The 22,447-nt window shown below is 32.3% G+C and overlaps 1 protein-coding gene across 6 annotated transcripts in view; it reads left to right on the forward strand.

Annotated features, from left to right (window-relative positions):
* The first annotated feature begins 1,061 nt into the window (after window positions 1–1,061).
* Window positions 1,062–22,447, forward strand: part of LOC118193286 (serine/threonine-protein kinase mig-15-like) — a 275,103-nt gene continuing 253,717 nt past the window's right edge. For 3 of the 6 annotated variants that reach the window (XM_085816118.1, XM_085816120.1, XM_085816121.1), the window contains exon 1: window positions 1,064–1,395. In XM_085816118.1, coding sequence (XP_085672244.1) covers window positions 1,333–1,395 — 63 coding nt within the window. In that variant the 5' untranslated portion in view covers window positions 1,064–1,332. Of the gene's footprint in view, window positions 1,396–22,447 lie in introns of all 6 variants that reach the window. The other 3 variants (XM_085816122.1, XM_085816119.1, XM_085816123.1) reach the window with 2 other exon arrangements.

The following is a 22,447-nucleotide window of genomic DNA, read 5'->3' on the forward strand; positions in this document are numbered from 1 at the left end:
GCGGGTCTCTCCAGTCAAGAGTTCCAGAGCATTCTGGCATATTGTTCGGTTGAAGACAATCTGCAGACTGAATTAATTTAATTTTTCAGTTGCGTTTTACATCCTCTGATTCGTTATATCTGGAACAATATCAGAGCAAAAAAATGTCTATTGGCTCATTAGCCCTCCTGAAATCGAGAGTCTTTGACTACAGAACGCTAAAATCTGCACGCTAAAAAAACTGGGAACACTGCAGAACGCTAAAATCTCTTGACATTGGTCGTGAAGCTATGTCTCTTGTACTGTCAACTGGAACAAATTATTGCGTCTATTATATCAGAACATGTCGTTTAACACATTGTAACAGCTTGGAAACAATGACTTGTGGGAACCGTACACACGATTTGCTCACGTTTGGGTGGTCCACCGCAACAGAAAAAAATCTTTAATAAGCATTAAAATTAAAATCTTTCAAATAAGCAATAATAAATTTTTTTACTATTATATCTTTTCCTTTTTAGAAGGTAAACCGTATAGAAATGGGGTGACATTTGTACAAATTTTGCCTTTTAATAAAATTAGTGATTATGTTAATTAACCGCTTATCCATACAAGATTTTAATATTATGCGCCCATATATTATATTTTTCAATATTATTATTTCAGAATTTGAAAAACAGTTTAATCTATTATTAGCAATTTTCTTAAATTATTATGGTGTTACAAAAAAGGAAAAAGTATTATGTAAAAGAAATAAAACCAGATTTCTCAGTTTTAAGAGCAATTCTCCAAAAGAGCAGATCTAAATGCATAAATGGCAAAACGTTACAATAACATCGCTGTACATCTGCCACTATCATGGCTGAGGCAACAAACTTTGCTTAGAATAAAAAAATATGTGCTTAACAGACTAAATATATTTCATCTATTAATATTACTGTATGACAATAATATTATATCAAATTTCTGTCAATTTAGAAAATAAATGGGCTTTAAATTTTGGATTCAAATGTTGTTATTTTACACTAGGTAGCGCTAATGTCTTACTTCGGAGTTTACGAGACCCAAGCGGAGGATTTCCAATCTCACACAAATTGCGAAGTGTGCGCGGCTCTTTGAGAATAAGCTGTGTGAGTGATTCATGGGATGTGGTAAGAAGAGTTGGGTTGGGTTACTTTGGTCTCTCGCACCTATGGATTACATGGTTTATTGCCGGTGTGTGTCTGTCGCTGTATTGGATATGTAATTGTGTGTGGATTAAGTTATCCATATCTTGAATTTATACCACTCTATGCATGGTTTCCCATAGATAGTGACGCGTTTCCTACGTGGAACGAGGATACTGTAGACATCATGGCGCTCACCCAACCGAGTGTCAACTGTAGTTTAGATGACATTGATTTAAATAGTTTAAAGGTAAGATTATCCATAAAATATGTTATTTCAAATATTATGAAAAAAAGTTCCTGAATTTATCGATATAACTCTGATTAAGTACTTTTTTAAACGATGCCGGTATACAGTTGTGCATGGTTAACTTTTGTTTATGTATGTTAGGAGAATGTAAATCAGATGATTTCATCATTAGAAAGTGTACGAAAGGGAAAATTTTAGCTCGTTTGGAAACCGGCATTGATCAGTTTTTATTTTTGGATTCTATCATTTATAATACTGTTTAGAAATGTGAACGAACGAGCCTTAGTTTTGTGATCGGAGATTATAATGGTAGTCGCATTAAACATTATTCTTGTCAGGAATTGGTAATGTGGATCAAGTTATTAACTGAAAATAAAAATGCATAAATTGTATATCATCGTAGAATAAAGTATAATTCTACGGTGATAGTGTAATTAATGTAGGGAATATCGCATCATTTTATTTAACTCGGAGTCGCATTTTTGTATCCCGTTTATGACATTTTAAAATTTTGAGTGAGTTTTTTTATTTAGCTTTTTAAAATTTTATATTATTAAAACCTTTAGAAAAGAGCCAGAATTGTTTGAGTAAGGTAATGTAAAATGTATCAAAATTAATGTTCATTTAAACTAATTTTCAGACTTCTTACATATAAATATATTTAATGAAAGATGTAAACAACACTTTAATTATATGAAGTCTTTACCTAATAGTCTTTTACTATGACATTAATCATTACTATATTACTTTCAAAAGAATATAACTGACACTGTAAAAGTTTATAAAATGGGATTGTATAGTGGATTTAAGGAAGATTTAATCTGACTTCAGGTATATTCAATGATAAAATTTCATCAAATATTCCACTTAAAATGAACTGTGGTTGTATGCCATCACTTGTCATCAGTCAAAGTTTTAATGATAAACAGTACTGTATTGATTTAGTTTTAATTGTGAAGCAGCTATGTTAGCAGATATATGATCTTATTTTGTCATTCTCATCACTTTATTGTAATTTTCTTCAGGGGTTGATGAATACACCTTTATTTATAATTCATACAAAAGTAATTTATTTTAAAAACTGAATAGATGTGTCTTGAATATGAACAATGAGATTTGACAAAATTTCATACTTAAATTTTTTTTTCCCCTTGTGTAACGTGTATATGAGCCAGTTTCCCTTAGAAAGTCCTCCACGAAGACATCCCTTCCCTTAGGAAGATAGCCCTAGTGTGCTTTGTCGTATTCACGATACACCAATAGACCATACTTAAGATTTCCCTTTTTTATTTATGGTCTTAATTTCATGAGAATATTTAACATCACATCATTGTGGATTTTGATTATCATCATGGTAGAGAAGGTTGTCATACCAAAATAAGTGCTGTCGAATAAAATTCATTCTTCAAATGGGGAAAGTACAGAATCGCCCACTGCTTGGCGCGTTTTTAAGAATTGCACATACTCGGTATCCATGTAAACATCGACCTATTTTCACTTAAAAAAACATCCCAGAATGGCATTGTGCACTCCCTTGACTTTATCCATGTACACATCGAGCTATTTTCACTTAAAAAGTCAAAGAAAATTGACAAAAATCCTATTTCTTCTTACTCTTGTAAAAAGTGCCAAACGCCAATCAAATAAGTTCGTGATTCTGCACTTTAGCCATTTAACTGCCCATGTGGTGAGTGTTTAAGCAGTTTTTATAAATCAGATCCATATTTTTGTGTTCTGTTGAGTGCTGAAATTTATCTGCGATATATAAGGTACTCTGCTGAAGATGGGATTTCTTATAGTGTAGTGCCATGTAATTTTGCTGAAAAGGTCTGGTTTAAGCAGTTGAGAATCATTTTCCTATTTTTTGTTCTGTGTTAGAAGATTGGAAGCATATGATGTTTGATATGTATTAAATAGGTTCAAGTAAAGTTTGTTATTCCTGTTTCCTGCTGAACTGCGTTGAATAAAGAATAATCCTGGCTTGAGTTTACAGGCTAGCATTTGGTCATACATAATGTAGGTAACCTACCTGTCCACATTTGTTTATTGTAGAATATTTACATCATAAAATGTGTAAAATACATAATTATTGCAACTGTCATGTAGATTTAAAGATATACAAACTATAATTTTAAGATTTATTACTAAAAGAGTTTTGATGTATAAAATTAATTATAGACGTTTTGAAATTTTACGGAATATAAAATGAATTATTTTAGATTTTTTGTATATTTAAAGTATCTATACATAAATATTTGATACTTCAGTTCCATTTTGATTTGAAACATTATTTAAATTTGTCATAACATAATATTCTTGTTTCTACAGGCTGTGTAAGAACTACAATTGTAAATCAGCTGAGTGTTAAAAAAGATTTTAACTATAATTTATTAATTTTTCTTTTTTGGATGCCACAGTTGAAATCTAGTTTTAACTGTGTTTGCTTGAAATATGTTTTATTAATTACTAAAAAGATGTGTCATCACTTATTTCTATAACTGAAAATTTTAAAATGTTTTATTATGCAATCATACATAATATGTAGTTTACAGATTGTAATTTTAATAAGTAGAATAGTTTACATGTTAGTTATGAGACTAGTTTACAGACTAGTTACACAGGCACTCTGTACTTTTTCGTTATATACACATTCACTGTACTTTTTCGCTATGCACACACATCCCAAATGTATGGCAGGTGCATAAGGGAAAAGTATCAGTTTTTATAGTTTACCAAAAAGATTCAACTATTTCGTAAAATTTTCAATTAACTTTTTGTTGTATTCACGAGTTTGGCTTTCTTCCACTTTATATTAAATGATTTGAGAGTTAAGTTATTTGCATTATTGCAAGAATTTGAAATTGTAGAGTTTTTGATATTTTTATTAATGATTAGTATTAATTATTTGTACTAATGATTAGTGCATATTAGTAACTGCATTAGGTAAGGATGAAATTGTTTTTACATTCTTAATGACATTTATAAAAACCGAGGATCGTGTTTGAGTAAAATTCTTTTAATGAATTTTTTCACAACTGCATTAGAAGTTATTTTTTTATGAGAATGGAAATAAGTAAATTTGGTTGATCTTTACATTATGGTAACTTGGCGTTTTTTTGGCGAAAATTTGCCTACAGCAACCCTCTATTTTTTTTTCCCCACCTCCATTTTGTCTTCACGAAGTAAAGACGTTTCATTTCTTTTTATCTACTGAACACTTCTTCCAACAATCTACTAGCCGAATTACACTTATGCTAGAAATTTTATCTAACAAAACTGCTTAATCATGACAAATATTCACTGCAAAATTGGGAAAAAGTGCACAATACCACACTCCTTACGCGTTTTTCAAAATACCACATAATTTCAAAATACCACATATTCTTTTTCAGAATCTTGATTACGTGTCCGATAAACTTTTCTTATTTCTGTTTCAGGATCTTTAAAATCATACTTATAGTTCACACCAAGGTACTAGGTAAAATAAATAACTTAATAAAACATCTTTACTTCTATCTCGCACAACCTTAAAGAAACACTTATTACCCCTTTCAATCCCACTAAATACCCATTTCGAATTCACTTTAGTTAGGGCCATGGGATCCAAAAATTAACGAACACTGTTTCACACAACACAGAATAAAGGCAAATACAAAATTTCCAGATTTTTTTCCGATTTCCCCCCTTTTCCGATTAAAGAACCGTAATTTGTCCATTAATATCACATGACATATCACATGATCTCTCATTTCCCTCACACAAAATAATGCGTAATCGGAACTCAGTACTGCTCTTATTATTACCAAAGTCCCAGGTAGTAACCTTTATCGCCTCCAAAATGTCGCCAAACTACCAGTTACCATATTGTAAAGATCAGCCGTAAATTTTAACCCCCATTATTTTACTATTTACAAAGCCTTAAATGTTTAAAAAAAAGGTTATTGGTGTGTATTAATATGGATAAGTCTTTTATCTTCATGTAATTTCTGTATCAGATGCTTTGTATTATTTCTGAATTAATTTTTGTAAATTGAAAAAGAGTTGGCATATTTTAATATCATTTTAAAGATTTTTCTAAATTATGTCTAAGCATTCTTTTCTTTAATATATAAAGTACAAAATTGTAATGCAGTTCTATTTTAAAGAATAATTACCTTAATTGCTTTATTAACATTTTTAGTTAAAATTTTTCTATAAAACAAACATACCGATTTTATCTTAATTTACGAGTTACATATACTGCTGAATCAAAAATGTCATCAAATTTCTATTACCTCTTTACCTCAGATGGGAAATTATCTAAGCTTGGCTGTGTTTGGAAGTGATGAGCAGAAAGAGTTTTTTTGCAAGCATTATTTTCATTTGTTAAATAGGGAATCCAAAATTAAAAATACTGAAGAAATATGGGGAAAAAAAAAAAAAAAAGTTATATTTTGTTATATATTTATGAAACAGATTTTGGTAATATTTTGCTCCGTATGCTAAAATGTCAAATAAGGTGCTAGTTAAATTCGGAAGTAGATTAGGGATAATGTAATATATACCCATGAAATCAATGTTTTATAAATCACATTTAGGGTATAAAATACATGTCATTGTTAAGAAAAGGTTTGGGTAATCAATATGCATTTGGGTTAAAGCCATTGCTGTATTTTAGGGGGAATTGAAGGAGCCAAGCCCTCTTCTCCGAAACTGAAGTTTGTTTCTAAATAGTATACAGTTGCAAAAATATTTGTTATGGCTAAAAGTCACAGCCCCCCTTCCCAATTAAATTTTACTTCAGTACTGATTAAAAGGATACTGATTACAAACAAAGGCCATAAAATCTGCTTTGACAATTCACTAGCGTAGATGTGATACGCGATTTACACTAATAGGGACAATGTCGTATAGGACCATCGAAACAAATTGCAGAAACTTGCTGGAGGATAATGATCAAATAAAACTCGGAACAATATGACACTATATTTATATGATGCAACACTTACTAAAGTTCCTTTATTCATCTTTGTATAAAAAACTTAAAAAGTATCATTTTCGTAAATCGTAAAAATGAACATACATTACAAAAAGAAAATGCTTTGAAAAACATATATTACTATGGCCACCCACTTTTTCAATGTACAGCAAGCCTTAAGAATTGTAGATCTAATTTTATGATATCTAGATATAACTTACTAGATTTTTAAGATTTTTCTTACATTGACTTCTTTTAAAAGAATGGTTTTTCTTTGACTCCTTACATTTTTCTCAATAATAGTGTACAACATGATCAGATAATTATGCATAATAAGAATAATTATGCATAAATAACTTAAAGATAACAATTAGACTAAAAATGTGAACAAAGGTTGTGAAAAAAATGTTTTTTAGACTTAGGTTTTATTATTTACTAGCAGCTTCACTGCCAGCCTTCGTCTGGCTTTTAAATGTACCAGAAAAATGGCTGAAGGGAACACCAAACGTTAAATTTAAAAACTGTGTAGAATTTTACTCTGTGGAACAACTTCATAAAAAAAGTTATTAGGTATAACAAAATTACAATTAAGCAATGTCCCTTAATACAAATATTAATTATCCTAATAAATAAATTAATCAACTTTCCTTTGCAAAATCTTAAGAACTCAAATGGTATAAAGGAGATTAAGAATTTAGTTTCCTAAAAAAATTACTCAAAACTTTTCAATATCTTAAAAACAGTGAAATGAGCAATAAATAACATAAAAGAATACAAAAAACAAAAATTTCTGTAAAGCAATGTATAATTAATGATATTTTGTCTTATATTTTCAAGAGAAAAAAATTACAATGAAATGAGCTATATCCCTTAATACAAAATATTAATTATCCTAATAAAAAAATGAACAAACTTTCCGTTGAAGAAAACAAATCATGCAAAACTTTTCAATATCTTACAAACAGTGAAATAAGCAAAAAATAACATAAAAGCAACTCAAAAAACGTGAAATTCCACACAGAATTTTACTCTGCAGGACAAGTTTATAAAAAAAAATCAATAAAAATTTATTATATAAATATAAAAATGACAATGAAATATTCCACTATCATGAAAACAGTGACATAAGAAATACGATGAAAAATTGTTGCCAAACCCATATTTCTAAAAGAATGAAACTATTCAAAATGATGCGATTTCAACAAAAATCTGTCAACAACAATAAGACAGGAAAATTGTTGCCAAAATCATGTTTTTAAAGATGTGAGAAGTGTACTCGGAAGCTTCATTTAAAATTTTTTTTTAAAAATACGAAATATTATCATTTATTTCAAAATTCTTTTTGTAAAAGCAGTTGCGAGGATGAAAGTTTAACGTGTCAAAAAATCAAAGAAAAATAAACTGTATATTTTTAAAAATAAACTTTTTTAGAAAAAATCTCGTTGAAAAGGTGTTAAGCTCCCTTTGTTAAATAAGTTCGTATTTAATCGATTTATTGAAACACGAAATTTATTTTAAGTTCGTAAAATAGCTAAGTGCCTACGTTTCATGATGATGTGAAAATGAAGTGTGTAGAGTAAAATCTCACTTTCCTATAGCCCATTATATCTCAAAGTGACGTGATTTCATCACAAAACATAAAATAAAAAAATTTTGAATTCGAATTTCGAAAAAATCGCTTCGAGGTGCACTGGCTTTTGTCTAGATGCACCTATGTACCAAATTTCATAGCCGTGTGTCTATTAGCTTACGCGCAGCACGAACGAAAGACACACACACAGACAAACTCTTTCTTTTATTATATGTAGACATTTGTTATTTTTGATGATATTTGCATGGTAAAGAAGAAAGAGCCAAAGTTTGCCACAAAAGAGCGAATAGTTGTCATTTTTGGAACTGTAACGCAAATTAATTGATATTGCAACCATATGACATGCCAGTAAATTGCATTTTAAGAAAGGAATTTTTTTCAAAGTTTGCATATCAATCATGGCTCTGCGAGATCTACCAAAGAATGAAGGTGATGCTATTAGTTTCTTATAAGAGTATAAAGTAAAGCCAAGTAACTATCAGTGTTTCAATTTGCATGAAATGAAGTTTTACTCAAGTTAATCAAAGAACACATTATGATATTGGAAAGACATGAATGTGAGTTTGCAACTAGTTTGCGGAAAGTAGATTGCCATTTGTTACTAGTACCATCATATTTATCTGCTGCTCATCTGAGGCAAAGATATTAAATCAATTTTCTATCGAAGAACTCAGCATGACTGATACTACTGTTATAGACTAGAACAATTATTTCAGAAAATAAAACACATTGGCTATATTCTGCTGCTTTAATGGATTTCTAGCAATATTTGTAGGAAACTAAAGAAACCATTCTTGTTACAGTGCTTGCAGTGGTGTAGCTGGGGAGGGGGAGCAATGGGGAGACAAACGTCCGTGGGCACACAGCATCTTGTGAATGTCAGACAGATGTTATTAAACTTTAAAGTACTTGCAAACAAATGAAATGTTTTCTATTATTCTTGTTTGCCAACAAAATAAAATGAAATGGTTCCTATTTTTAGCAAATGGAAAAGGGTGCCAAAATGATGTTATAAAACTTTAGAATGAAATGTTTTCCATACTTGGCAAAAAAATGTGTGCGAAATCTTTAATTTTCCCTGTGTGCTGAAAACCCATGCTCTGAGCCCCTTACCAAAGAGCCACAACTTTATTCAGTACAATCAAAGAAAATATCAGAAAAGGAACTGTCATTTACTTTGAACCAAAGGCTATCTATAAAACAAAGTTCCCAAATGCCAGTTTTCAGAGTAAACCTTAAATTGAATTTTGTGGATGCACATCCCATAGTTCATATACAAGTATTGAGCAGGTATATTCTTCTTCAAAATGGCTGAACTAGAAATATAGGGTACAGCAAGACAACATTTAAAGGTGAACTTAGTGGAGCTCATGTTGCACCAAAAAATTGTGGCTCAGGGGAAAAAAAAAAAAAAAAAAAAACTGTTCAAAGCTATTTTGGAGAAAATTGCAAAATATTTTCTATCCAAAATAAAGGAAAAATAGTTGTATCAAATTACCACCAAAGTTAGAAGATTCTTCTTCATTAACTCTTTCACATCGAGAGAGGAACAAATAAATCTCTTTTCCTCAGACATCAAAAACCACCTGTGTATATGAATTTCTCATGGAATGGTTTTCCTTCCCCAATGGCAAGTAGAATACCACAGCGCTAACAATAACCTATTTAAATTAAGCGACAACTTCTTTCTTGAACCCCTTCACCCTGTATGAAGTTATTCCTTGGAACAGAATTGCAACTTTGGCCATCAGTAGCTAAACATTGACAGTAAACAAAGGAAAAAGAAAGTGCATTAAAATAACTAAACTACTATTAGTCGCTTGAAAAGAATGATTGACATTTAACAACTCCTGAAAGCAACGAGCAATGCAGTAACGCGATGGAGGAAAGCACTATGTAGGAAATGATTCAGGCATTCGGGCGACCTGCTGTTGTCTGAATGATCGGGGATTTTGGGCAACTTCCATGCGAAAGAGTTAATATGCAAGTACTTTTTAATTTTGTAAACATAAAAGTTTTCAGATACAAAATCGCAGATCTTAATTGCCCAAAAATTTGACTTTAATTAATGTTATGGCTGTAGTTGATGTATGGAGGAAATGTTTTTAATATCTGGAGTAAAATTGTATCATTCAGAAGTATTCACTCTGTTTCTGGTTTTATGTAGAAAATTATTGACTTCATTAAAATGTGTTGCTAGGTAAGAAGAGTTAAAAGCTATGTCATTATATAAGCTATATGTTAAAGTTATGTCGGTCACATAACTTTAATTTTTAGGATATTTTTCTCGGCAGACATTTAAATTCCAAAAGTTAACATACCCTGTATTTTGAATGAGACTTGATGTTTGTTTTGTGATGAAGCTTTATACCAATAAACAATTATTTATAAATTTTAGTAATACTTTTTTGTGTATTCAATGGGATCTTGATTATCCTGATCAGTTGCTGGTGCAGGTTTGCCTATCAAACCCAGTCCACTGCTTGATTATCATAGACCCCCTTTAACATTTCATTGACCCACAGGAGGTTAATACAAACCCTACTGGGATACATTAATCTGGCAGATCAACACTGAAAATGTTACTCAGTGTCTTGAAAATTGCCAAAGTTGTATATGTACGTATTTTGGTAGAAGACGAACAATTTAGATGAAACAGTGACTGATTTTATAATTCAAACAGTCACCTACTTCCAAATTGACCAAAACAGCTGTATAACTTCAAGTTAGAATTAGTTGAAGAGTCTGAAATGTAAAATTTGTTTTGGAAACGAAACTCGGCCACATTTTTGCCTAATACATTTTATAACCACAAATGTCAGAAAATTAGTGGTCGTAAATAAACTTTGTATTTTATAAAAAAAATAGCTGCTTATATAAAATATATAAAGTACTAGTAATAAATATATATTATATTGAAAGTCAGACTTTTTTTAAAGATGTATCAAGAGTAATATAAGTCAAAAGTCATTAATGTGGACTCGTCGGGACTTCGGCGATTCCGGATTATCGATTTTTCCAGATTATAGATCATCAGTTTAAATCTTGTAAGATGGCATGCAGAAATTCTAAAATTAAAAATATGAAACCGTAATTTATGAAATAAAGAACAACTATGATCTAAAGGGTATCAAAATTTACAAAATAAAGAGCTTAATATTTATTTGTTTACTTTATTAAACATTTCTTTCAATGTAACTTGTTTAAGTTGCTTCGTTTTATGTGATAATACTTTCTCTTTAATTCTATAAACAGACATAATTTCTTGTTCAGTTACAAAGTTCCGCTGTTCAAGTCCCATAATTGCTGTGCCGAGAATACCGACTAACTTGTCAATCGAAATTTTTTCGTTTTCACTAACCTCTCTGTCACCTTTTTCATGTCTTTATCCATTTTTTGCAGCAATTCCACTTTTTGTTTGACGGACATCGAAACATACTTTCGTTTTGTAGATCCTTTGGGAGCTCCAGCATCGGAAATTCTATTTGACATAATCGAAAGTTCAAGTTTACTTTTATGAAATTGCTCTTACAGTCCGCAAAAAATAATAATAAAAAAGAAAAAAAAAAAAAAAATAAGCCGCATCCAATTCGAAGATTAAGGAGCAACGCAATCAGCAACATTAACTGAAATAGATAATTAGATAATTTTAGCTTATACCGTCCGTTATACATTAAATGCGCACGCGAAAACGCATTCTGCGCTTGCACACATGCCTATGCGCAGTTGTAAAGGTCTTACGCGCACGCCTAAACGCCTATGCACATGTGTCAACGCGGCGCATGCTCAGAAAGTTTTTAGCTTTGAGGTCCGGATTATAGATCATTCCGGATTATGGGTGTCTGAATTAATGACTTTTGATTGTACAAGTGTAATTATTATCAAAGTTATAAAAATCGTTTATGTTATTTGAATTTGAGCAAAGTGCAAGGAGGCTTAGCCTGAGAGGAGAGATGCCTTCGTGGGGGCTCTCTGTGGAAAACTAGTTCATATTTTTGTTACACAAGGGGAAATACTTGCAACCACTCTGGTCACCTGGGCTTAACCATGTTGAACTATCAGTATTCAGTGGCCACAAATGGGGGCCTAAAGTTATAAAAAAGTGGCAGTGTGTATTTGGACTAAAGGGGAACCTGTTATGATTACTGTAATTTCAGATTGCATATAATATTGATTTATAACTAGTTCTAACAGTACTTAATGTCAAAACAAACTGTTACTGAGATATCAAAAAATAATTAGAAATATTATAATTTTTTATGCTTGAAACAATATACTTATTACTGTTTGAGTGCTTGTTATAGGTATGAAATTCGTACTTGAATTAGTAATTTAAAGATTGTGTTAGGCAGTACTGAACAAATTTCAGGACATTGTTAGCTCCTTTTTAAAAATTTTTGCAGTATCTCAATGCTTCCAAACTTTAATTTTAATTGGTTTCAGTTATAACTAATGTCAGAATCATTTTACAGAAATTGAAATCAATGCCGGAAAACTGTTTAGAAAAAACATATACAGTACAAAGTTCGAGATCTGGATGTCCAGTATACAGAATGATCCAACATTTAGATCTCAAAGCCACCAATGACCTTTTAAGGAATTTTATGCACACGCATTTAATTTTCCCTCCCCATAACAGAACATATGCAGAGTCCCGATTCATAATTTCACTTCAACTCTAAATAAACTACCTCGTTTTTGAAGAAACTATCATTTTAGCATAAATTTGTGTCATCAATAATTTGACTCTGTAGCTGCGTATCTGTTTGGCGTACATCTCAAACCGAAATTTTTTACGTACTAGAAACATTCTTGATTATACATCTTACTATGAAGGTTGGTCTTTATATTCCTGGCCATGGCAACAGAAAGTGTTGTTAGGCCATGGCAACAGAAAGTGTTGTTACACAAAATTCCAATCAAAAGTTTGATGTATTTAACCATAACTTCTTCAGAATGTTTTGCCATTTTAGTGTGATTTGCTTTGTGTACAGTAAATTGGAAAATTCATCTCGGGCAAAAAATGGAATTGACTCGTGAACATTTTCGTGCGATTATTTTTCAGAGCTTTCAACGTGGATTATCAGGATGAGTGCTTCAATGAACTTAATTCTTTATTTAGCGATAAAGCACCATCTCATAACACTGTGAGTAACTGGTATAATGAGTTCATTCATGGTCAATGTTCGTTCCAGGATGAATTCTGTGAAGGTCCTCCAAAATCGGTTGTTGTGCCTGAAAATATCGATGCTGTGCAGCAACTGATAAAGCAAGATCTTCATGTGACATACCATGAGATTGAGGCATCATTGAGCATTAGTATGATAAGCATCAATAAGATATTGCATGAACATTTGGCCATAAAAAAGATTTATTCACGTTGCATCCCGCATAATCTGACAAACGCTCAAAAGAAGGCGCATTTCGATTGGTGCAAGGAAATGTTGGAAAAATACGCTCAAGGTGCATCAAAGGCTGTGTATAACATCTACATTGATGATGAATCATGGATCTAAGCATATGAGCCCAAAAAAAGTGAGCAGTCAAGGGTCTCCAAGATGAGCCAAATCCAGCAAAAGTTGTTAGATGAAGAAGCACATCAAAGCAAATGTTTGCCTATTTCTTCAACATTACCAATCACGTGACGACCGTGGCATTAGAGCAACGCAGGAACATCAATTCTGAATGGTACATGACCACTTAATTGTCAGAAGTTATCGAAGAAATGCGAAAAAAGAGGTGAATTATTCTTCGTCATAGACAACGCAAGCTCTTGCACATGGGCTCAAACAAAGGAATTTTTGATGGGTCATCTACTGAACAGTCCTGATTTGGCACCCACTGACTTTCTTTTATTCCCGCACATCAAAAATAAATTATGTGGTCAACAATTCGTGACACTCTGAAGAACCAGTTGATGCATTCAAAACGCATGTTTTGGAGTCACCTCAATCAGAGTGAAAATAGTGCTTCAAAAATTGGCTCAGCGCATGCAAAATGCATTCTTCTGCACTTGCAAACTGAATGCATATGTTTAGAACCAATTGAGGAAATTACTTTGAAGAAACCTTTTTTGGGTACTCTTTGTTATGCAGTTAACAAAATAAAATTTTCCTCTTTCCATATCCTGTGACAAAACTCAAAATTGTTATTCATCCTGTTTTCAAGGTTTCAACTTCTGCAAGAGAAATACTTGAAATTTGTTTGCGTATAAAAATTGGTTTTATATGCAAACAAATATCAAAGTATTCAAATTTTTTTGTTCTCGGTAATCCATCACGAAATGCAGTTTAACCCTTTCGACCCGACTTTTTTGCATGATTCAAATTTAACTATGAAAAGTAGTTTAATGTTGGCATAGTAAAAGGAGTGTAATGTGAGTTTAAAGTTTTTAACTTCTGGCAATTCCTGGCAATTTCTAGTCTCATTTCCTGGAAATCTCCTGGGACAATATGTGTCAATCATATTGTCGACTGGGACAATATGTGCCAATCGTATTGTCAATTGGGACTGTTTGTCCCACTCGTGTAGGATTTTACCCTTTTTCAGAAAACAAAACTAAAATTTATCGTAATATATAATGTGAATATTACAAAACGTAAACTCTGTCACATGCTCTAGTTCATTTATAACAAAAAATTTTATATGTGTATCATAAACACAAACATATTATATCAGCTTGTAGTCATTTGATTACTGATGAGGCATATTAACCCATTGTTAAATACTATTGGGACAATATATCCCACAAAAAGAATTTATTCAAAATTTCTTAAATCTGATGTTAAAAATGTTAAATTATTGCTTAATAAGAATAGTAAGAACTATTTCATACTAAGTATGTCTTAAATATAATTGTACTTAACTGTAAAATTAAAACAGATAAATTGAAACTTGAGTAATCAGCGTGCTCAAAAGCATAACTGTGCCATCTGCAATTTAGAAGTATTACCAGGTTTCTTTAGTCATATATTTGTTCCCTAATTCCTTAAAAATGCTGTAAATGTTAAAACCTTTTAAAAATGGGTTTTATTTACCCAACAGGGCATGAAATTTAATCTCTGGGACGTATGTGCCCATTAGGACCGAAAGGGTTGAGAACTTTCAGCAACGTTTCTTATTTAGCCTCCAATTTTTAGCTGAATGGGCTGGCATTTTTTTCATGTGTAGCATGTATATAAGCCAGTTTCATAGAGAAAGCCTTCCATGACAACCTTTCTGTCTTTAGGCAGATAATCTTTGTGTGTGTAACAAATGATGCAATCTAGTCTTACTCAGCCATTGTCTATTAAGCAAATAGTCAACTAATGGTCTGTAAAATTAATTAAACAAGAAATGCTTAAAAAGTTTATTGAAGGTGGCAAAGCACATGGCTATCTTCTAAAGGGAAGGGATGCCATCACGGAGAACTCTTTAAGAGGAATTGGCTAGTATTCAAGTTACGGTAAGACTCCGCTTAGCGTTGGTCCATTTAACTCTGTTTCGGTTTAATGCATTCTTATTGGAATATTGAGATTCCCTGAAAATTGCGAACAGCATTGGATTCCCCGAAATCAAAGATAATTTATCTGCATTACTTCTTCTCTGTAGTGTTATGCAAACATATTTTTATTATTTTAAACATTTGTTGCTGTTATTGCAAGTATAAATGTATGTAATATAATGATTGATATAGTGATAAATATTATAAGTTTTAGTTTTTAATATGGGTGATTATAAGAAACATGAAAATAAAGTGACAAGAAAAAAGCATTTCAGTAGAAACTAAAATGCAAGTGGTGGACGTCAGTGTGAAATTGGTGTTGCAGTGGACTTGTCAACTTCAACAGTAAGGACAGTTCTCAAGAATAAAGAAAAAAATAACACTTGTCTGAGGTGCTAACACCAATGGTGATTTCAAATTAAAGCCACTTTTTGTTTATCATTCCAAAACCCAAGAGCGATGAAAGGAATATCGAAATCAACTTACCTGTAATTTGGGAGTCTAATAAAAAATCATGGATAACTATGAAAATTTTCTAGAATTCTTTCACTGAACATTTTTGTCCATCTGTAAAGGCTATTGCAAAATAAAAAAACTTGAACCAAAAGTACTACTTTTAATGCATAATGCTCCAATCCACCCAACGAATTTATCTGACTTAATAACATGCATTCCAGTCTTAATAACATGCATTACACTTTCTTGCCGCTTAACACTACTGGATTAATCCAGTCGATGGATCAAGGTATTATATCAGATTTTAAAGCATATTACCTGTGGTAAATATTTCGAAAAACAGACGGAGATGATAAACGATCAATGAGAGATTTTTGGAGGAACTATATTATAATGGATGGTATAGAAAACATAAATCTTCTTTGGGATGAGGTAAAGGAAAAATATTTGAAAAGAGTGTGAAAAACATTTGGCCAGATTTAAACGAGGACAATGACAATAGAGATTCTGTTGTTGATATGAACAAAATAGTGGAATTAGCGAAACAAACAGGTTTAGGTGAAATAAATGTGGAAGATCAAGAACACAAAAGTATTAAAAATAGTGATTCTGAAGAAGAGCAAGGACTTTCAATGGCATTTCTAAAAATCAGTTTAGCTTCCATTAAGGAAATTATTAACTTATTTATTGAAAATGATGCAGATTTTGAGAGTTTAAAGGCAAGATGGAGTGTCATGGTTACCTTGTCCCCTTATCGACGATGTCTTATGGAGTGCGAAAGAATAATGCAAATGATATTAGATACCTTCTTGATTAAAAAAAAAAAAAAGGAAATGCAGAAGAATTTGAATAATCTAAAATATAAATGGTGACTTCACATTTTATTTATTTTTGTATATTCATTTGTCATGCTTCAGTATTTGTAGGAAACAAGTTTCTATTTTGTATTGTTTTAAAAAACATATTTAATGAACTTAAATAACAAAATACTTGAAGAACTTTTTTCTTTTATACCCATTTTACCCTAACCCATTATTTACATGATGAGATGACCTTGTTTGACGATATTTCGTATAACGCTCTACTTTGATGTAACGTGTACACAAGAGGAAACGACGAAAACTAACCATGCAGTCAGTCCATTCGCTTGAGATTGAACATATATTGGAGGATATTAACCATAGTATTTAAAGCTCTTAATCATTTGAAATGTATAAAATAATTTTAATCTGCTATGTATTTTATTTCACTCAAGCTTGTCACTGCTGTGTATTAAAGTTTAGATGGTTGGAAAAGGGGGCTTATGTCCAGAGAAGCAGGCACTTTTGAAAAATCAACGATGCCCTCCCTGAGATTTGAAGTCTGGACATCTCGATGGTAGCCAGACGTGCTTTCTAATTGCACCCCAAAGGTGCAGGGTAAGGGAGAAAATACTTTACAACATTAGTCAGCTACAGTATTACCTTAATTACTAACAAATTAGAGGATGGAAAGAAGAAAAACATGAGCTAATATGTCTTTTTTTTAAAAATTGCATATATTTGAATAAATTTGTTTATGAAATTTCTAATATAAATGTTTGTTTTAAGGTAAATATTAATACATTTTTTTAATATACTAAATGTTAATACATTTTTTACGTTCAAGTAGGGTTTTTATTCATTTCATTTATTTATTTAATTATTTTGTAAATTTTTGATTAATTCATATTTATGAGAGCTAAATAAATTATGCTATACAATTAATATAATTTATTTTGTATGTTTATCTATTATGCTATCAGTTTATTAGTCTGTAACTTAACCAGTCTTTATTTATTTCTTAAAAATAGTAAATAATATTAATTTTGATAAAGAAGCTTTAGATTGATTCACATTTTGTAAAATTTAAAGTAAGATTTTATATGTAAAAAGAAAATTTCAGATTTTATCGGGTTTTCTTTTTTGGGTGGGTGTCATTATCATTGATACTGTGTGAAATTTGTGCTTTAGTGACTACAAGGACTATTAATAGGTGGCTTAGAGAAAGAGAGCTGAGTTCTTGGCACCCCTTGGTACTGACTACCTTTGAGCTCTGTACACTGACATGTCTGTTTGCATTGGTGTCGGGCATATTCAACCTAGAATGTCTCTGCCTGGAGTAGAATTATCTTCAGTGATGAATCCCACTTCAAATTGAGCCATTGAGCCCTGATGAACAGCAATAATGTGTCTGGAGGTGCCATGGACAGCGATGAGATCGTATGGTACGACATCCAGGAGTGATGGTCTGGATTGCCTTTTCATTTAATAGTCGGACCCCTTTTGTTGTCGTCTGTGGCAGCCTTACAGTATAGTTGTATGTTGATGATTTGCTATACATTTTGCCTCCATGACTTCTAAATTCTGCCATTCAGTTCCTTACTCAGTTCTAAAAACTTTGCTGCCCTTAGATTCTGGTGTCTTGCATGACCGTACTGGTTGCACATGCTCTGACGCCAGCCTTGATTCAGGTAGATAAACAAGTGGTTGGATAATTCTGAGATAGCACTTCATAATCTCCCAGATGTGCTCAGTAGAATTAATATCCAACAAGTTAGGGGAACAGACTACAGGATGTCAACTAGAATTCATCAGCATTTTTCAGCAGCAAACAATATAACACAGTTTTAGTCTTGACAAGGAGGTTATCAACCTAGGAGAGTCCATTTCTCGTGGGGTTACATAGAAGTTGTTAAAGACTGGTAAGCAGTGTTTTTTGCATAATCCTCAGCTTTCATGTGTCCTGCAATAATTACAGTCCCAAGAACACCGTTAAGAACATATCCCAAAGCATACCTTCTCCAAGCATAATACCTGTTTATGTCCTGTGATAAATGTGCTGATCAACTATTTGTCTGGGAGAGGTTATACCGGGTGGTCATAATTAAACTGACAGTGCTCACAGTGTTCTGTAGCGCGATCTATTTGTGAGAATGACGCCACATTTTGTAGGAAGATTAAACAAGACGGGGGACGAAGGATTCCGCAAAAAAACAAATTAGTTCCAAAAGTCACCGCTAGGGGAATATTTGGTGCTGTGTAATAGGAAATAGAGTGTTAAAAAATGCAAATTAATACGGAATAAAATTATTTATGAACATTTTCTTATTTAGTTCAAGTGCAATATGGCAACACTTTTAAAAAAGCGTAAAATCTACATGAACACCTATAAAGTCTCATGATCTGCAATATCACGTATGCTGAGCAGAAGAAGAAGTTCTTTATTCAAATTTCATGTTACATCCATTCGCACAATGCCAGCTGCTTGGGTTTTAAAAGGCAATGTGTTACGTTTCGAATCAGTGGGATTGAAAGTTTATGTGCGATGTCTCCTTCTTTAGTCGAGCATGCGTTATTGATCAAATTCTTTTACCTCAACCAGTGCAATGCGTCAGCCGCTCTTCGGGCTTTTAAAATGCACAAAAAAATGCGTAAAGGTAAGGTTCCTGTGTCAGTTAATGAGCTAAAAGCAATGGTTGCGATGTTTGAGAAAACAGGTTCTCTAAAGGTTCAGTCTGGCAGAGGACGAAAACCTGTACCACAGGATACAATCGATGTAGTTGCCATGGCAATTGTCGACAGAGGACCAGACAGTATTGCTGCCACCTCTAGCACTCGTGGAGTAGCTAGGAATGTGGATATGCCTTACAGTATGGTATGGAAAATCTTACGAAAGATTATCAACTTCTATTCGTACAAGATCAGCTATGTACAGGAGTTACTGTACCCCGACCATGATAAGCGATTGACTTTTGCTCTCACTTTTCCTGCCAGAATGGAGGTAGATGATGCTTGGCCGTGGAAAATCTTATGGGGAGACGAGGCCCACTTTTACCTGAATGCAGGGGTGTTTGTGCTCCGGGGATTTTGAACTTCGATAGCCGGAAATTCCGGGGATCGTCGTTCAAATGGAAGTAGGAATAATAATGAATTATTTATTTTGATCTGGGTAATTTTGTTTGCTTTGAAAGCAGAAAACACAAGGTCATTGTGTGTGGTGAAAACTTTTCCTTTCTTTCTCGAAAGGCAGTGATAATGCGTGAAAAGGGGGAAAAAACTTCTTTTTTGTTCTTTCCTTATTGCGAGTTATGACTCATTCCCCCGGTTCTCGGACATTCTCTTCTGGATTCTTTTCGGCAAGTAGGCACGGCAGAAAAAAAAGGGAGAGACTTCCTTCGACCAGATGTGCGATCACATGACTCTGGGTTCAAAGGTCTTATCTCTCCTGACATGGCACCAATAAGTAGAGAAGGGGGATTTTTCAGGGTATTAGCTATTTGTCATTGATCGCTTCTCAACTTTTTTTTTCTCTGCTGTGTAAAATTTTCGTTTCATTTATTGATGCACGTGTAAATTTTTCGTTTCGTTTATTGAAAATTTTTTTTATTTATGTACGCAAGAGAATTTCACTATGAAATTTCTCGATATAAATAGTGATATTATACAATTAGAAGAAGGAGTCCAGAATGCATTTAGGTGGAATTGGATTGAACGGAGAGATGGTAATGGGGATACCATCAGCACATGGTGCAAGAAAATAAATGTTGCTGGACAAGCATATTGTGTTTTTTGTAACTCACTGCTGAAGTATGGTGGAGAAGGATTCAAGGCTTTCACAAATCATTCTAAAACCGTGACGCACATAAAATATTCAAAGTGCATTAGACATTCAATGACTTTTAAGTAATTATGCTAATTCAAAAAATACTGATGACTTACTGGAGACTGATGCTCGGCCATTGGATATAGTGACAAGAAAAGCACGCCAAGAGGTATTAATAACTTCGTTTATCGCCGAGAATTCTCTTTCTTTCAATGTAGCTTCCAATTTAATTGAACTCTGCAAACAGTTGAGCACTAAACTCTTTGGAAATGTCCAGGACTACTGCATGTTATAAGATGAAATATGGGCTCGCAAAAACTATTATGGAAAATATCATTAAAACTTTAAAGGAGACTCCATTTTCTCTAAATTTGGATGAAAGTACTAGCAATGCTCAAGAAAGTATACTGGCAATATTGGTGCAGTTTTATGACAACAATCAAAATGAAGTTGTAGTTCATCATTTTGCATCTCTAAAGATGGAATCTTGCAATTCAGAAGCTGTTTTTAAAGCAGTTGTTAATACTATTGAAGATAATAATTATTCCATGGGTAAACTTAATTAGTGTATTAATGGACTCGTGTAACACCATGCGTGGGAAAAAAAAAGGGTGTTGAAACCAGACTATGATCAAACAAAGCACCCCACTTATTAGATATTGATGGTGACACATGTCACACAGCTAATAATTGTGAAAAAAAATTGCTTCATGTTTTGATAGATACTTAGAAGATTTGTTTGATGACATCTATTTTGATATGAAAAGCTGCAGTAAAAGAGAAAATTTTTTCAAACCTGTGAATCCCTTGCCATTAAAAAACTTAAGCCCTTGAAGAGACCAGACCATAGGTGGGTGTACATTTTATGTGTTTTAGAAAGAATCAAAGATCTGTGGGATGCTCTTATTGCATTTTATTTTCACTACTTAGATAAAACTGATAAAGGGGATTATTTTTCTTATGTTGAAACTGTATACAATAAAAGAAATATTTCTGCAGCTCAGAAAAAAATTGTTGAGGGGGTGTATTCTTGCTTGCATTCCCAACAACTCACAAAGGATGCTTTAGCTCGGAAAAAAAAAAAATACTAAATGGGTTATTTGTTATGCAAAACAAAACTTTATTGCATATGGCATTATATTCAGCAGTATTACCAGAGTTCAACACATATATTAAATTATTTAAAACAAAAAAACCAATGCTTCATTTAATACATTCCAGTATTTATAAATTGATGGCAAAATTTTTCTCTTTTTTTATGAAGCCAGAAAATATAGAGTGCACATCTTATAATGATTTATTAAAGGTTGATGTCACAAATCCAGAATTCCATTTACCTAGCAAAGTAATATTTACTGGTGCAGAAGCTTCCACTCTCCTGAAGAAATTATCAAAAAATCATCCAATAGCAAAAGAATTCCAAATTTCTCTGATGAAAGCTTATACTAATACAGCACAGCATATGAAACAGAAATTACCCCTTAAAAATTCATATCTAATTAGTTTTACAGCATTAGATCCAGAGCTAAGAGGTAAAACCAGTGCAATATTTTAAAATTTGAAAAATTATCGTCTTTTATGTCTCATATTTTTAGTGATAATGAAAAGTCAAAAGTACAAGCTGAAATAAGGTTATACCAGAGTGATGTTGATATCACCAAAGAAATGCTTTACACATCTGATGAAAGTGGAAATCAAGTCAAGTGTACAATTGATAAATATTGGTCTAATGTTTTTAATTTAAAAGATGATTTCACAAATGATTATAAGTATCCTACATTGGCTAAATTGGTCAAAGCCTGCCTTAGCTGCTTCCATGGCCCATTAGTGGAAAGTGCATTCAACTTAATGGATACACTTGTCACTGACTATAGAACCTCTCTTTAGATGCAGTGCAGACTATTAAATATGATTTAATGGCTTCTAAAGAAACCTCATGTGA

The sequence above is a fragment of the Stegodyphus dumicola genome, chromosome 4 (genome assembly GCF_044657685.1).
Source record: "Stegodyphus dumicola isolate Sdum_Otavi_A_Nest chromosome 4, ASM4465768v1".
In the NCBI taxonomy this organism is placed as follows: domain Eukaryota; kingdom Metazoa; phylum Arthropoda; class Arachnida; order Araneae; family Eresidae; genus Stegodyphus; species Stegodyphus dumicola.